The sequence below is a fragment of the Pelecanus crispus genome, chromosome 7 (assembly GCF_030463565.1).
Source record: "Pelecanus crispus isolate bPelCri1 chromosome 7, bPelCri1.pri, whole genome shotgun sequence".
NCBI lineage: Eukaryota > Metazoa > Chordata > Aves > Pelecaniformes > Pelecanidae > Pelecanus > Pelecanus crispus.
The window spans coordinates 18,520,090-18,538,247 of NC_134649.1; the positions used below are offsets into that span (position 1 = coordinate 18,520,090).

The window sequence follows — 18,158 nt, forward strand, 5'->3', positions numbered from 1 at the left end:
TTTATGAAGCTTTAACGAAAGCAAGGCATATAGGCATATAGTCCTATATTGTCCCCCCCAAGCAAGACACAGCTTTGGTGAAGACCTCAAAATCTTACCCTCCTTCTTCTGAATACTTGTGTGCAAATGACAGAATATCCGATGCTCGTCCGCTACCATCACATATCACAACAGGGAGAGGGGGTTCTTCTCGTAGACACTCTAAGACAATGGAGATCACATTGGGACCCCCTTCCACTATGAGCCCAACTACAGGAACACCTTGTCCTAGCCCTTGAAAAAAGCAGAAGAACAGAAACAAAAAAAGAAATGTCATTGAAACTTAGTTTAAGAGGTTGAGATATTATGAGTGGATATGATTTCTGTGTTACAGCATCACTTCAAACCAGAGCAGTTAGGAAAAATGATGGCCATTTCATGGCCAGCACCAGCAAAAATGTCCATATGCTGTTTCACAGCCCCAAAAGGAAAAGAGTAAGATGTCTCTCTGCCCTTGCTTTGGCATCAGCTCCATATTGATCATTTATTCACTCACTGTTGGTGAACTGTTTGTAATCTCTTTCGACAGACACCATGTACAGATAAAACAGCTAACATGATTCTCCTATTACTTCATTAGCTTCACTGTTACTTGGATGGCTCCCAGCTACTGTGTCTTTGATGCTTTAACTCTTCATTTGTTACCTACAAGAAGTCTTCAGTAAGGTGACATGTACCTATGCTTTCTCCTAAGATAAAAAATATGAAATTAGTGTCTTTATCATGAGGCTGAAATGGCTGGCCGATGGAATAGACGACAGCTGAGCATCCCTTTGCTGTCCCTGCCTCACTGTGATCTCCAGGCATAGGATGACAAAGGGAAGCCCACAGGTCACATGGTCTCAGTAGCCTTGGTCACAAGATACTTGGGGAAATGAAGGACAAAACATTACCCAAAGGCTGACTAATCCCACTATTATAAGCATTTGAATTCAGTTCTTAACCTGTAAAATGACCAGCGCTTCATAAAGAAGATGCACTTTTTTGTATGGCTGAGAACGCGTGAAAGAGTTTATATTTTCAACCTTCATTCCTCTCTGAAGAACAGGAACACCATGCACAGTAACAGCAGAAGCTTCCTGACATCCTCCTGTCAGTATACCCCGGCTCTGATAAGGAGGAGTCACAGAGCATGGGCCAGCCTGTGTGTCCATGAAATCCTTAGCGATTCCTGCTGAGATTTCCAGAAGAGGCGCCTGTGCTTGAAGTGATTAAAAAGAAACAAAACAACTCCCTGTATGTTGTTACTGGTAGGTGCACTGCAGCCCTTCACAGAACTCTTAATTCCTATGTGTATTCCCAACTTTGCCCTTCTCATGACAAAAATCACCAAACACGACTTATATCAGAACCAATATCCCCAGTCCCAGTGGTATTAGAAGAAATGATACAGAACATCTTGCCTCTGGGCCCCATCTTTCTTATCTTCCAAGCCAGTGCTCCCTTTTACAATGTTACAACTCTCCCAGCACTTCTGCAGAAGACAGACGAAAAAAGCATAGCTAACATTAGCTATTTCTAATGTCTGTGGGCAACAGTGCACGATACTGTCTCCACAAGCAAAGGCAAGGGGCATCATTTTGGTGAGTTCAGTTTCTTGAGCTTACCGTAGGCAAAAAGCAGTACTTAAGGACTTCCCAGAACATTAAGACATCTTGTGGCTGACTTCTGACTGCACCTTTTCACTTTACCTGGCACTCTACTTCATTTTTCTGCTCTACCCATAAGAGCACTTAAGCACTATTAGAAACTTTTGTAGGGTTCAATGCAATTGCCATTCTGAATGTTTGTTTTTTCTTATTTATACAGGCCTACACAGGTTACAATGGCATCTGTAAGAAGTCAGAAAGGCAACTGGTAGAACTGATGTCTATTCTCCAGTAGCTCTTAATTGAAGTGTTGATTCAAAGACTATTAACTTTTTTTGGACCATTTTTAATTAGGTTGTTGTTGTGGGTTTTTTTTTTTTCTAGAGCTGCTGGAAAACCAAAGCTACTCAACTTCTATTTAATCTTTAAAAAAAATCTTTTTTTTTCCAACAAAAATGTTAATGAAAAAATGTCAATGAAAAAATGTTTTGTAAAAGAATTTTTTTCTAAGGAATGACAACAAGAATTCTAGAAAGTTGTTTTAGAGAGGCTGTAACAACTGACAGAAATTTTAAAACTGCACAAAACTCTAAATATGAAAGCACTGATGTGAAATTATCTTGACAATGGCTTCATTAAAAATCAAACTCCCAGCTGAGTTTATCTGGAAGATCTAAGAATTTTGAGTGTGGTATTCTGAACGAAACAAAATCATATAAAAGAGAAAATAAAATGTTAGTATGAACATTTGGAATCAGAAACCACAGAGCTGCACAGGATTCCTGTAAACAGGAACTGTACAAAATCACCTCATACCCTGTATTCACTGATGCTTATGAATTCTAGCTAGAAGTGCTCAAATTCTTTACATTTTCCTTTCCTTAAACTATTACGGCTTTGAAGCTTCTCCTTACTATTATTTGTCAACTTTTCTTTCTCCCTTTATGCAATCCTTACTTTTCCGGGTTTTCCATGCTGTTAGATATGGGCTCTTCCACCACTTATCAGACGGCATATGTTCTAGTTTAGTCACACAGTCCTGATCAAATTCCTGGTAGAAAGAGCTGGAAGCAGCATTTAATTTTAATACCTTGAAGTACTTCATGCCCTTCTTCCCTCCCTTCCTTTAAGATGTCATGTTTACATTTTGCTCCACTGTACTTACGTGTGTTAATTTTCTGGAGGGAAATGTGCTTTTCCAACTGACGTCGTAACTTTACTTCAGCTCCGTATTTACCTAGCGTACCATTGTCTGCCAGAATAAAGTGGGTATGGGAACTGTTGAGCACAGACAGCTTACTTAGAGGGTTTGACATTGTTTGGTAAACCCGCGTTACCTGTGTGTCAAAAGGATAGATGCACTTAGATTAAACTAAGAACTAAATGTGAAAATCCCCACCACCACCCAACAGAAGCACATGCCTTATGAGGAAACAAATCAACCAGACCTTTATAACCAAAGACAGAGGAAAATTAGAAATGGAGCTTGCTTTTACATTCAAAACTTGAACTCTTCACAGCAGTGTTTTCTTTGGAGGATGGCAGTCACATCTGTGCAGTCTCCTGCATGTTCCCCTAAGCTCATTAATGCACTCCCCTTGATCACACGCTGTGTTACATAATCCTCTTACTGCATGAGAAAATACATTCTCATTTGGAGTTCCTAGTAATTAATATGCCACTGCAGAGTACCCATCTACAATAAATGCCAGTCTCATACACATAAAGGCCCTTACATGATTTATAGAAGTCTCAGCATGCCACACTGAAGTTAGGACCTAAAAATCTGTCACCACAGAGAGGTTTCTGCTATTGAAAGGAATGGAAACCTCACTAGCTCCGTATTTACTTTGAGGTCATATATGACAATCTGACAAATATATTTAAACAACGACTTTTCTTCAAGAAATTGTTCACTTTCAGCTCTTAGGTGTGCTTCAGAAACAGTGAAAGCATTAATACTCCAAGAAGATCAACAGTGTATTTTGTTACACAGCTGACATTGCTAATTACACATGTGTTTCCTTAAGGACTTACATCTTTTCCTATCAGATCTTCCTTGTTTTCTACAATGCCCCACGGTGCAATTCCTATGGCACATATTCGTCCTCTGGATTTAGAAGAATGATCTTTCAAGGCATCTCCCACATGACGAATGACACCTATAGGTACAATTAATTTCATTCATCCTTGGCACTTTTGAGAGATCACTAAAACAGAATATTATTCTTGCCTCTCATGGAGCTACCTGCTTTTCTGGATTGCTTTCATTACTAAACTGGTATCTCTACTTTATAATAGAATGTGTAATGCAGACAAACCCATGCTTTTATTTTGTAATAGTTGCATGTAAATCCTATTGCCTTTTCACATCCTTGTTCTGAATTCAATGAAGTCTTTGAAAGACTCACCCAGTTACTTAATTTGCCACAGTGTAATATGTACCATTGTCTGGAACTATATTATTCATTGTACACAATGTGAAACACATATGGAATGCTATCACTGGGGTCTGAGCAAGGAAAAAAACCGAACCCTGTAGTTATCTAAGAAATATTTTTTCACTTAAAAATTATTCTGAATAGCAATCATCACCTTCCCTTAAAGACATTAGACCTTTGCTGTAAAATGAAAGTCAAAGGAATTCCTTATCTTACGCAGTTTTCTAAGTAACTTGATATAAAGATTTATTTCAGCTAAATAAAGATACTATAGAACTATTATAATGAAAGTTTGCATCCGATTGTTTTTTGAAGATAACTCACAATTGCTATCAACTTAAATTAAATTAATTAGAAACTAATCGGTCTCAAAATGTAACAATATATAGGGAATCATCCAAACAGCTATTTTTCATATCAGATACCTTTTTTTTGACAGAATCCAGGAACAGTGCCAAAAACCTCCTGGTGCAGTTATGCGGAGTTGCTGTACAACTGGTATTTTAGATATGGTCAAAAAGGAAACACAGAAACAGAAAACTGTTTCAGATGGCAAGAAGATGGGAGGAAAATGCAAACAGGAGATTGCAGTGTCTTCAAGTAGAGACTTTTACAGCTGACTTCAGGTTTGTGTTTCAGTGCTAATTTACAGTCATTCATTTAAGAACAAATACCTTATATAATTACAAGACAGAGAGTTTGCATGCATGGTGGTGGGTGATCCCATGGAGACAGTGACTCAGGGACATGGCATTTAAGGTGGATTATCAATTGATCACTAACTCTCGGAGAGATCACACAGCCTAAAGGCTAACTCAGTCCTTCGCTGCATGAACAGGGAAGTGTCAAATGGAAGCAGAATTTTACTTCAAGGATTAAAAGCTTCATCAAGCACTGTCTCAAAAATTGCAGCATCCAAAATTCAGGAAGGCTGTTAAAAAACTGGAGGGAGTTCAAAGCAGAGGTGTGATAATGACTGAAGGACTGGAAAACATGCTTAGTGTGAGAGTTTTATGGAACCCAGCCTGTGCAGTTTCACAAAAGTGCCGTGTCTGAAAACATGCTCAGGAAATACACTTTTAGTAACAGAAAGATCTTGGTACAAAAAAACAGTAAGAAGCTAAAGCTAGGCAAATTTGTAGTAGGAGATTCCTTGACAAGGATAACCAACCACTGGAAAAAAAGTATTGTAACTAGTGGTAGATTTCTTGCTACTGAAACGAAGGATGAAATTTTTTTTTCAGAGGTAACACCACGTAATGCAAATCAATATTGACCCAGGAAAATCTTATGGTCTGGGCTGGGTAAGAGATTAACACAAATTATTACACTGCTCCTTTTTTGCTCTAGTGGCTAATGACTCATTCACGCAGACTTAAATCTTCTGCCTGTGGGAAAGATTAGTGAATGAACATCACTGAATTCTTAAGTAAACTAAAAGTGCTGGTAATTGCTTACCTGTACTAACACCTCCAGTGAAAATCCAAGCTCCTGTGGTCATGGCAGCCTTTATCAGACCTTTTCCAAATACTTGCTTTAATTTAGGTTGCATTTCAAAGTTCTGGAGGCCTCCATGGACAGAGATTAAGAGTTTGGGCAGTTCCAGTTGCCAGTCTTTCACCATGAGATGCAGCAGAGAATCTGGTTTAGTGTCATATGACACACGGATATACTGCAAAGAGCAATGTGTAATATTATCACTCCATCTGCTCTGTAAATTGTCTACTGACTGAGCAAAGTATGGTTGTATTAAGCCTTCCATCTTGAAGAAAGAGTTTCACAATATTTAAGCAACACATTATTAAATTTCTCTTCTGCTTATGATTAGAAAAAACAGGTTGAAACCTTTCACTTTGCTATTGAGAATTTACCATTCACTTCACAAATTTTAAAAGCACCACTTTCCTCTCTTCACCTGCAAAACTGACTGCAATCAAGTGATCCTAAGCTCTTATTATAAATCTGCATTGTTGGAAGCCACCTATTTAAAATGACTGGAAGGTGTTTTGTGTTACTAAAACCTCTGGTTTGACTGCCAAAGAGAAGCAGTGACCTTCATAAGAAATAGGAGGCTTATGCTACATTTTATCCCATTCACTGCTGATGTACATATTTCTGCCTCCGAAGCAATGATTTGCATTCTTCTCAGTTTAGTTCCACCACTGTGCTTTCTTTTCAAACTACCACTTTATCAAAGAAAACTATGAAATAAACGTGTTTATTTCTGCTTTAAAAACAAACCAACCACCACTAACAAAAACCACCAACCTCTCCCATACATTTTGGACAAGGTTTTGCAGTGTGGTTGTCTCAAGTGGCAGTCTCAGTAGAGAGGTAAGAAAGCAAATGGGCAAACACACAAATCTAGGTTTGGATTTGTTCAGAAGAGAGGGGTTGTTTAGCCTAGAGAAGAAGAGGCTGAGGGGAGACCTTATTGCTCTCTACAACTACCTGAAAGGAGGCTGTAGTGAGGTGGGTGTTGGTCTCTTCTCCCATGTAGTTAGCGATAGGATGAGAGGAAATGGGCTCAAGCTGTGCCAGAGGAGGTGTAGATTGGATATTAGGAAAAATTTCTTCACAGAAAAAGTGGTCAAGCATTGGAACAAGCTGCCCAGAGAGGTGAGGGAGTCACCATCCCTGGAAGTGTTCAAAAAACAGGTAGATGCGGCACTTTGGGACATGGTTTAGTGGGCATGGTGGTGCTGGGTTGATGGTTGGACTGATGATCTTAGAGGTCCTTTCCAATCTTAATGATTCCTAGTTTTTACTTTCATTATAAATAATCCAGCCACCAAGCCAGGAAATGTGAAATTGCTACTCTACCCTTAATTGGTTTAGTGGTGGACTTGGTAATGTTAGGTTAATGGTTGGACTGGATGATCTTAAAGGTCTTTTCCAACCTAAACGATTCTATGATTCTATAAAACAGAAAGAGATTTTTTGCAGAAGGCTGACTTGCTATTACTTCTACTGCTAAGACACCTTAACAGTCCATTTTCCAGCTCTGTCAGGCTTTCAGTTGTCCGTCTTTCAGAAAGTCAAGATTAGTTTCTATTAGACTTCAAACCTTAGAAAAAAATCTGTATCCTTGCTGGGTTATTTGGCCCACTAATCTAATACAAACAGATGGATTTGGGGCATTGATACACACAGCTGCCTCCTTAGCTGTTGTTCACTGACAGTAACTTTAATGAAACCGTTTCATCAAGACATTATAAGGTGCTACCTAAGTATGTATTATTTTTCTCTTGCCTTTTCTCTCTCTCTTCTCTTTTTGAGCATCTTGTCCACACCTTTCTGAGACAGCAAACAGACCTCCTTTGATTTCAATGGATTATGCACTCAGTGAGCTGGAATCCTGACACATATCTATTAAGCTAACATACCAGATGAATACCTTAGAATAGCACATGCTTCTTACCATGGCCTTATTTGAATGTCCTCCTCCCTGGAATTCGAGGTTTCCATAGGCATCAGTTGGGTATGTTTGTGTGTGTTTACTGATGGACCATTTCTCTGGCTGAGCTTCCACTTGCTTTGTTTCTTCTCCATTTTTATTAGCTGTTATACTTGGAGGAGGTGGAATATGTTGGTTAATGAGCTGGCCACAGCAGCACCTGTAAGTTAAAATTTGGAGCAACTTTGATTACAGTATCTTCAATATTGGATGGTGATTTAAAAAAAGAAAAAAAAAAAATCAGAAATTAGATTTTCAACTGACCATGCCTTGCTCTATATGAATCACAGAAACACCTCTTCTAGGTCTTATCTGTTGTATTTGCATACACACATATGCCAGAATTACCAGCCCACAGGTGTTTCTTAACAAGCGAAGATAAAAAATTTCACTTCACTTCTGTGATACACTTGAAAGCTGTTCTAGGCTAAAGGACAGGGAAGGAGGAAGAATGGAGAACCGGAGTTGTGACCATCTGTTTCTTACTCAGAGGTGACAGCTAGCATGTGACATAAACTGTTACATTATCCAAACAAGCCGGACCACAATTTAGCTAGCCCATGCAGTAGCAGTAATATTAATATTTGGACTAAGAATTCCAGTCCCCCTGTAAAGTATTGTTATTGGTAGTACCATACCAACTGTGAAGAATGGTACCACTTGCTTCAAAGTGTACATTATTGCATCTTTGCTTTCAGAATTCAGTATGAACTTATGCTCTGGTTTGCAAAGCTAGGAACTAACAACTCACTGCCTCTCCTGTTGCCCAGCCTTATCATCTCTGTATGACATGTCCCATGGCTCTGTACAGATTTGAGTGCAAGCATGTCTTGTACTTTTGTTCCCCTGTCATCTCCCTTTAAGGGCAGTGAGTAAACCGGGTCTCAGTTTCACATGTCTAAATCCACATCACGTCCAGTTTCTTCAGTATTAACTGAAATATTAACAGTATTATTTCCATCATCCAAAACAAAAATTTAAAATGTTACCTGCTAATGTCTTTGTTGTTGGCAATTACATAGATGCATTCTCTTTTTGAAAAGGTCTTCTCTATCCAAGCCTTTTGACCCTTAAAAGGGAGAAAAGTAAGAAGAAATGTACTGAAATACTTCTGTGTGGCAGCTATAATAACATTTGCCTTCTATTTTCAGCTACTGTTTTTAAAAACAAGCACTGAATTCATTAAATCACTTTTAAACACCAGATACATCTACTCATGAAGCAATTAGGTGATGCGAATTTTCCATGACTTGGATAAAATTCATACCTCAAATGTGTGTGAAAACCTTTATGCGCTAAGATGCTGGTCTTGAAGTTACAATGTTTATTCGAAAGTCTACTAAAAAATGCAGCTGCTTCTTCCTACTTTAGTAAACAGTAAATGGACTCAAAGTAGTACAGAAACAAACAGCATAAATTGGGACATAAATAGATTAATAGTATTTACTCCAAATAATACTTTAGTATTGTTCTTTGTATGTAGAAATAGCTTCCCAAAAACTTTCCTTGCTTGATTAATAATTTTCTCAAAATCATTATTTCCTGTTGTAAATCAAATGTAAATCAAATGACTGTTCCAGTCTTTCCTACGGCACCTTCCTCTTAACGAGATGTGTCTTAGGAGGAGGCATTCCTTAAATTGAAAGAACATTTGACAGAAAAAGTGCAAACTCTTCAGGCATGGTGTATCTGGGAAACAGGAGGAGGAAAACAACCTTTAAGACAAAATAAAATTGTGTTGGCCTATCATACTGTGTTTGCAAACCAGAAATTAGACCAGGCTTACAGCCATTTTAAAAACAAGGATGTGTAGGCAAGCTAGAACAAAATCATGGATCTGTGCAATGTGGTTAGAAAGTCTGTTGCAGAAGTGTAGTCCAGTTGAATTTGGGAACACTGAACGGAGTGAGTTCAGAAATAGCTGCAGGCCAAAGTTTCCCATAGTTTCCTGCTTGCAGACCCCAGGCCTTCTCTGCAACCATCAACAAGGCAAAGTATCACAATGACTGCAACAATAAACCAACATTTGGTGGTGAATTTAAAAAAGCGAACTCAAAAGCAGCCTTTTAATTTTAAGGAATGAAAAATGTTAAAAAACACTCACGATTCGATGACACCGGTAACTTTGCCTTGCTGATGAAAGCTGCTTCTTCTGATTTTGAATTACGGAATGGTGTCTTAATTAATTTTTCAAGTAGCAAGCAAATGTCGTATGTTTTGCTTTAGTTTCCTCTGTGGAAATGAAATGACATTTTTGCAGAGACAAAAGCTAAAAATGAGAACTTTCAGGGTGCCTTCAACAAAAAAATGGGCCTTTCCTAGAAAAAGAACTAAAAACCTTGCTGATTTCCTGACTTAAGAAAGTCAACTGCAGATTTCCGTCAGATGAATGCTCTGTCAGCCTGTCTGGTAATAGCTTCGAGACTGGACTAGCCCCCTAAGTGCTGCACAGTCTACAGCATGATGAATAGAGGGTGTGGTAGTTCATCTTTTTTTCTTGTGTGAAGCAAGAGCTGTCTCTGAAGTTCCTTTGTTGACTTGTTAGTTCCTGTCCAGCTTCTTCGTTTCCTCCATCATGTCTGAAATAACAGGAGACTACTTGAAGTTCCCTCATTGCAAATAATTGCAAGTAAGCTGCAAACCAAGCTTCTACTTCATACAAAAGCTGTCCGTAATCTGTCCAGGTACATAAATGTTTGTCTCTTTCAGGTGCCTCTGAGCCAGAATGCCTTGACGGTCAGTGGTCTGGGACATGCTGCGCTTCTGCCCTCCACTCTAATATACTCACTGATTTACCAAGGCAGAACCACGTCATTTCATTTTAAAAGGAGTTGTTCGGGAGCTCATAGCACCACAGCATGAGGAAGAGTTAAGAACTCATTAGACAAAAATTCACATAGATTACAATCTTACTTGCTTCCTGAATGACAAGGCATATATTTTGGGCATTTTAGCATAAAAAGCTTGATTATGCAGCAAATTTAGAAGAAAGAGAATATTACACTTAATATCTAAAGGCCATGTGACTTGGTCAGCTTTCCTGTCTTGACTCCATACATTCCTTCTTCAAATGAACCTAAAAAGCCTTTGTTCCAAAAAATATTTAAAAGGTTCTTTTTATATGCTTTCTGGCAAGGCTTTTACAAGATGACAAGTTTTAGCAATAGTATTATTAGAAACAGAGCTCAGAAAATGCTTTAGTTTTATAGCATCAGAGTCTAGTTATTGATGTGCAGTTCTAAAAAAGTACAGAAGAAAACACTCAAGACAGGGAGACCTATGAGGCTCTGTGGTATACAGAGGTGGGTGGTTACATCAAACAAATGCCATTTACCCATTCAGAACCAGATTTTGCTAATTCGCAAGTATGCAGTCTGTTCAAAATACTCAGAGTGCAAAAAATAGTCTATTTGATTGGAATTACACTGTTTTTTCAAAATTCATCCAAAACCACGTAGTGTCCAAATTCACTGCTTTTTTACAACTATGTCCAGTGTTGTATACTTGTGCTTATACACACCATACTAGCTTATGACCTTCAATGTTATAAAATGAGTATACCAGTAACCTGTTATAGAGGTTACGTCATTTATCTACTTTTTAAATTATGTATTTTCATTTTTAATTAATTTAGGTTTTAAAATTATTTTATGTATTTTAAACATATTCACTTTTTTCCCCAAATAAAATTTTAGACTTCTGTGTGGTCTCTGATAACTCCTTGACTGACACAAAATGCCCAACTCAATCCCACAGTGCAGGGAACACTCTTCAAAATATAAATGGTAACAGATGCCGCACATTTAACCGTTCTGTAGAGAATACTGCAAAATGAAATCTAGAAATATCAAACCAGCTTGGATTTTTACACCATGTCACTGAGTACTGCTTTACCTTACTCCTCATAGCTTACCAAAGAACAGAGTTTCTTTTGCTATTTTGCGTGCTTCATTGTAAAAACAGTTAATTAACCACTGGATTAAGTCACAAACTTAATATCTGTGTTTGGAAGGAAGCTTTTGCATCTTGATATCTAAAATGAGCTCTAGCTCTCAGCTGTGCAGTCATTCTTAAAACCCCTCTCATAGGAGGTCTATTATCTACTGCTACATTGAAGAAAACCTTACATACTCACACCTAAAAACACCGTTAGAAATCAGTCACTATAGGCACTACAGTTGGACAACACATGATGCTCTACTGGCTTATTTTTCTGTGCTAATGACAGGAAGGCAAAAGCAGGCATTACAGAAATAAAACCTCAGCACATTTGGTCAGCCTTTGAAGTTTCACTGCTTTTGTCTGTTTAATCTGCTTAACCAAAGCTTCATTATAATCCAGTGCAAATACTTGAGCAGAAACATTCACTGTCAGAAAACAGGCACTTTCCCCACTTATTTGGTACAGATTCTGTACACTTCTCTCTCTGGATTGAAATTTATTTGGTTTCTTGAGGAAAAATACAAGCATGCATACTGTCTATGCTGAGCATGAAAAAAATAAGTGCTTTTTAACAGCCTTGGAATGGATGAATTGTTAAAGGACTATGACAGATCAGCTACAGTTTTCAGACCAACAGCCAGTGGGAGTATTAGGCTGACAGACAAATGGTTGCTGCCAGCAACATTATGGCACTAAAAAACACTGCATGTTTTCTATTTACCTCTAAGAAACACAAGAAAAGCAAGATCCCAACTGGTTGAGAGTAGTGAAGTTCAAACCTGCTTATTACTGTAAATCCTGAATGTATTAATCAGAACCTAATTTTGAAAAAACACGTTTCAGATGTTCAGTGGCATATTTGTTCTCCTTTACAAAAACTGACAACGGATGTCTAAATTGTGATTAAAAAAACCCAAAAAAACCCCACTGCTAATTCTTGGTCTTCAGCCTAGAAATCAATATGTTGCCAAGAAACAGTATTAATTAATACTGGGTTTATATTATTCCACACTCCATGGACTTGTTAGTTCTCTTTAGCATTAAAAGAAGGTATCCTCCTGCAGAAAGGAATGGAAATCAGTGTTGTTGGTTTGGAAATAATGAGTTAACAAAATCAAGACCGTAAACAAATAGTCTCTTTTCTAACATAGCCATTAATAAACAAAAGAACTAATTCTACAAAGACCAGTTGTCCTTTGACTATCACAAACAAACTACACTATTTGCTGAGAAACATGCATATCTAGGGCTGCAGACATGCAGTAACTGAAGAGAAAATTTTCTCTCACCACCACACACAGACAATTCCGGTTTGCTGCTAAATTAACATTGAATTTTATGTACTTTACTTCATATATAACCAACCATTTAATGAATAAGTACTGGGCCTGAATTTCAGGCTCTACCAAAACAGCCCGCAGCTCTGTTTCACTGCAGCTTCATGCAAGAGCAGCAGGTGAGCTGTGGACCAATGCACCTCTGGTGAAAATCCAGGGTGGAATCAACACAGGAGAGCAAAGCCACTGGAAACGTCATACTACAAACTCTTACATGCCATTGTGCCACCAGAAGCTGTGAATTTCAGTTGCCATATACCTTTGCAGGATAGCAGCGGTATTTAGTGTCTGAATAATCACAACGATAAAACTACCACCAAAGGAAGTGAAATAATTTGGGGGGGTGGAAGGGGGGCGGAGATGAGAGTCATAGTGTCGCTGGAGCACATCCAAAGCCCAAACTCAACAAGACCTAAAGCAAATGTAGTCAACCCTCTCAACTGCCATGATCCCCAAAGAGATGCTCCACGCAACAGGGATACGTGTCTCTGCTGGATGGCTTGGCGGGGCTTTGGTCTTACCTTGCAACTAGAGAGCATCCACTGTAGGACAGCTCTTTGGCACCTGGAGCCCTACTAAAGAGCACACGCTCCCCAGCTGCTGCACTCCAGCGAGGCTTTGCCTGTACCAGGCACAGCTGGTCAGCAGACAAGTGGGCATGCAAACAGCAGTGCTTGGTGCATGGAGCCATGTACAGGGATCAGATGCAGAGACAGTGCCTGGCACGCAGATGCAATGGGGGAGTAGGCAGGGGACCAAATGAATGTATGTCATGCATAATACAGGGTTTGACAAAGCTGTTCAGGCTAAATCAAGCACAGAATAATACAAAAATGGAGTTGGCTGGGCAGGAAAGCTCACATCTGTGGAATAATACAAATTACTTTCACCATCATCTTGTTAAGGTGTGGACTGATTACTGTCATTTTGGAAACATTCAGCTGTAACCCTGTTCACACCATCTTACGAACATTTCTTGGCAATACTCCTTTAGCTTGCAGTATGCTGCAAAAGGTGCTATCACCAGGGAAGTCAAATGTCAATTGTATTGCCCAATTATTTAGTTAGAATGCTCTACAGAATTAAACTGGGATACTCATGCCAGGTTTGAGCAAAGAGATGTTTGCTTTGATGAGATAGTGAGAGAAAAAAGTAATCTGGAGGTGGAACGAAATTCATACCGTGAACACGTGCATGGTGTGTGCACAAGTCCATTCACCATGTAAACAAGTCCACAGACTTTTGTAAATGCTATGTCGGTAATCACATTCAGCTGCTGTTACTTGAGAGAAAACAAACAAGAACTCTGCCCAATAAACAACTGGGAGAAAAAAGAAAAGAAATCATTATATCAGCAGAATCCCTGTCATCTGGAACTTAAAAACTGATACTAGCAAGATTTCTATTTTGCGCTGCCTTTAAATGCAACACACCAATTGCACTATCCATCATTCTTCTTCACTTTGAAGGAATAGTTTTCCCAAGTGCCCACCTAATCAACCTTTCAGGTGATTAGTTCTACCCAGAACAATTGTCCTCCCAATAACAGTGTTCTTGCTTGGAGACAAATGCTCCAAACTATGTGACAAATGTTAATAGTCAGTTTTGTAGCCACTCACGAACTGCTAAGATTTTACTGAAAAGTTGTTCATTGCTAAGAAATACAGGGCATAAAGCCATAATGCTATTTTAAATTTGTGTTATGTCACTAGGGAGCCAGAGCCACGAACAATGTCCCCAACTACAGAACACAGTGACAGCCTGTGAATATAAACTAAATTTCCAAACCCCTAGTTTGCATGAGTTATATAAAAAAGTTATTTGTACAACTGATAACAGTTTTAGCAATTATTAGAATATGGAGTACCAAACAATATCCAATAGAAAGAGGATCTCTCATATTGTTTGCCAATAGGTTTTCATAGGGATTTGTAACAGTTGTTAAGATTCTTTCAAATAAAAGCCTATTTCCTCAAGACAATTCTTATTCTCATCCCACTGTATTTTTCACATGGTTCAGTTTGAACCCATGGTCTTGTAGCAACCTTGTCAGAGAACCATTTGCTCTTTGTTTGAAACTAACACACAACAGGCAGGATGGCAGTGTCAGTAAGCAATGTTGTTATTTCAAACTGAGGCCAGAAATCACTCCTACCTTACTACCAGTAAGTAGTGCTACGCTGCACAGAGAGCTGCAATGAGCCTTCATGCCTTGATTATGCTTTCTGTTCCTGGCCTGCCGGTGAAAAACAGCTATAGCCTCAACACCACAGCAGACCTGGCTTGCTCTGACATGGTTGGATATATCCAACTCCAGCACAAAGTCCATGGAGGCACATTAGTAAAGTGTGCTGGATGAGCTCAGAAACCCTACTGAGGAGCAGGCACAGCTGCTTGGGCACAGCTCAGCATTAAGGTTAACTATCCAGCTAATGGAACTAAAATGGAGCAACTAAACAACCATTTAGAGCATACCACAGGACAGCATGGCTCAGTGTTTGCCTGCAGAGAACACACCTTGTGTAGTTTTGCAATGGAGAAATTCTTTTTTGCGTGGAATGTAGAAAGCAGCTCACTGACCAGGTCACACCCCACACCTCCCACTTTTTAAGGCAGCAAAAGCCATTCCTGCAACAGCTCAGCCCCATCTCTTACTGTACCAAATTTCAGGGAAGAGATTTTCTAAGAAATGTTAACAATAATGTGCAATCTCCATTTGTTACCTATTCCAGCTCTGTTATTAAGTTGCCAAATCCTCCTCATGCCTTTAGCCCTTCTGTTCTAGATGCCAGGGAGATGAGGAACACAAATACATTTCTGTACTGAGCCTCCTTTCTGAGATCTGTTTCAGATTTTTTTCCCCCAAAAAACCTTCAGCCTGCAGACACTCCATATAGCCAGTTTTACTCCAGGATCTTAATGAGTGGCAGAGTTATAACAAACACAAACCAAGACGCGAGGGCAGGAAGTGTTGAGCAACTTTATCTATGGGTAGCAGAATCATCCCTGCCTACAAGTAACCATTCTCAAGAGATCCAATATAGCAGAGTGGATGAGCAGGGACAGACAGCAAGTAGCCTCTAACATGATGCTACCCAGAGTAGCCTGGGAGTTACTAGTTTCTTCTATAAGATAATTTGTTAATAATTCTTATTTGAAGATATAAGATTACCCTGGTATCTAGCTCCGAGAAGGCTCAGGAATTATTTTTGTACTGTAACAATTACCTGCCCTGTCTAACATAAAGACTCTTTGCTAGATACGGTTTTAAAGGAAGTCAGGATGCTTCCAGAGTATGTGCATGTGGGACATTTCTCTTAAACTATTCTTAACTATGAGCCTTTAACGCAGGCTATTCTGAGCTTAAGTAGAAAAATGCTATTATCATGAAAACCCATGTGATTCAACACCCTCAGCAGCAGATCTTCCTTTGTGAAATTCATCAATACTTATGAAATCATAACCAACATAATGAGGTACTTCCCTCATTACAAAACTAAGCCTAGGAATAGTTCTAACTAGAACTACCCACATGCTTAACTCTCCTGGTTATTTGTGGTTTAGAAAACTGTGTCAATAGATGTTAACTATGCATGCAAACAAAGACTAACCTGCACTTAGTGATGCAGATGCAAAAAACATTGAATTGGACTACAGTATTGCCTCTATCTGAGAGAGTCCTGGGTCATTCAAGTCCACCTTACTGACTATTAGAGTAGAAATGATCAAAAATGTGCTGTTTGGAAAAGAGGTAAAAAATATAAGCGCTTCTTTGATGTAAGAGTTTACAAGTTACTACTTCAAAGAGAACGTCTATAAAACTTCTGATAAGTCAGTTAAACATGCTGATTTTTCATACATGATGTAGTAGTATGGTTTGAGACCTTATAATAATTTTTCTTTAAGGAATAGGGCAAACCACAAATGAAAAACATTTTAAGAGAATGACTACATGTTGTATGAGATATTACTTATCTATGAAAATTTATTCTAAATGTACAGTTCTAATTAGTACTACTTGAAATGCAGAGCGCACTGAACAGGTAGGCTTGGAGAATTTATTATTTTGACACTTTCAAAATGTGGTGAAAGCAAGCCACTATTTGAGGCATACTGCTAGGCATGTTAACAAAACACACTTCAAAATTACTACAAAGTAAAATTCCTGTATTTACAATGTAATACAATACATGCCTATCTCAGAAGTCTCTAAAATCTGGAGATGCTGAACAAATATATGCTTTGAGAAAAGGTAACATATTTACTTCTCTCTTCTGCTTTGTGTAAATACGCGCTTTTTTTGCAAATATATATGTAATATACTACTTAGCGAATCTGTCCCTTAAGAAATTAATATTAGTTTGCAATACATACAGTTTTCCTGAAAGCAAGATTCTCCAGGTAGAATTCTGTCCAATAGTTTGAGCTGTAGAAAATTTGCAACTTGCTGTGCCAAATTTTACACTCAGTAAAGCAATTCTTTTCCAGGCCTTAGCTAATACGTAAGCTTTAACAGAATATGTCACAATCAGCTGCATTTTATACCCTGCTGCTTTCTGTCAATTTCAAAAACCAAAGAATTTCCAGCTAATTTAACTCTTGGGCTGCAGGGTTTGCACAAAATTATTCCTGATAATCTTTTAGAAATCATTATGAAAGCATTGGAACTCAAGGGTTACATTATTTCCTGGAGATACTACATATGTTTAAAATACTGTATTATGTATACCTGAGAGTTCCCAACATTCATTGGGAACTTTCTGAAAGCTTGAGTACTTCAGGACTGAAATAATTACAAAGGGCAAGGGCAATGGGAGATTTCAAATGAGTTTATAGATAAAAACAGTTTTCAGAAAATTTGGTCAATCTTCTTTTCAGTCCTAATGCATCTAAAACCCTTGAAGCTGTGAGTGAAGAAAATTAATAGGCACCACAGAACCAGAAAACAGTACCTCCAGCGATGTTCCTGGACTTTTTTTTCATGGTGTGCAACACATTGTTCTTCTCTAAAGAGAGAGAAGAATACATCTACCTCAACAGATCATAATACCATCCAGGAAACACAACACAGGAAATACTCTGCCTGTACTGATATACAGTGTCATTTACAGTTGTCAAATATTATATATAACTCATTAACATATTTGGCTTTAAAATAATAGCCACAGTCTACCATTTTAATTAAAATGATAGTGGGGAAAAATTATGCTAAAGGCTTCAGTTTACTGCATTTAATCCATTATCAAAAACAGGGAAGAAAAAATTTAAAGCCTGAATTAGGGGAGTTAAATGAGATTCAAACAGGCCAGAAGCTGTGTTCATGGCTGTCTCTGGCTTGACAGGGGAATGCAAG

At 38.4% G+C, this 18,158-nt stretch overlaps 1 protein-coding gene across 1 annotated transcript in view; it reads right to left on the reverse strand.

Moving 5' to 3' along the window:
* Positions 1-18,158, reverse strand: part of TRPM1 (transient receptor potential cation channel subfamily M member 1) — an 87,826-nt gene that overhangs the window by 37,407 nt on the left and 32,261 nt on the right. Inside the window, exons 2-7 of the mRNA XM_075714180.1 lie at positions 8,516-8,595; positions 7,491-7,686; positions 5,528-5,741; positions 3,666-3,790; positions 2,794-2,965; positions 99-273 (exon numbers count right to left, since the gene is read on the reverse strand). Coding sequence (XP_075570295.1) covers positions 99-273; positions 2,794-2,965; positions 3,666-3,790; positions 5,528-5,741; positions 7,491-7,686; positions 8,516-8,595 — 962 coding nt within the window. The remainder of the gene's footprint in view (positions 1-98; positions 274-2,793; positions 2,966-3,665; positions 3,791-5,527; positions 5,742-7,490; positions 7,687-8,515; positions 8,596-18,158) is intronic.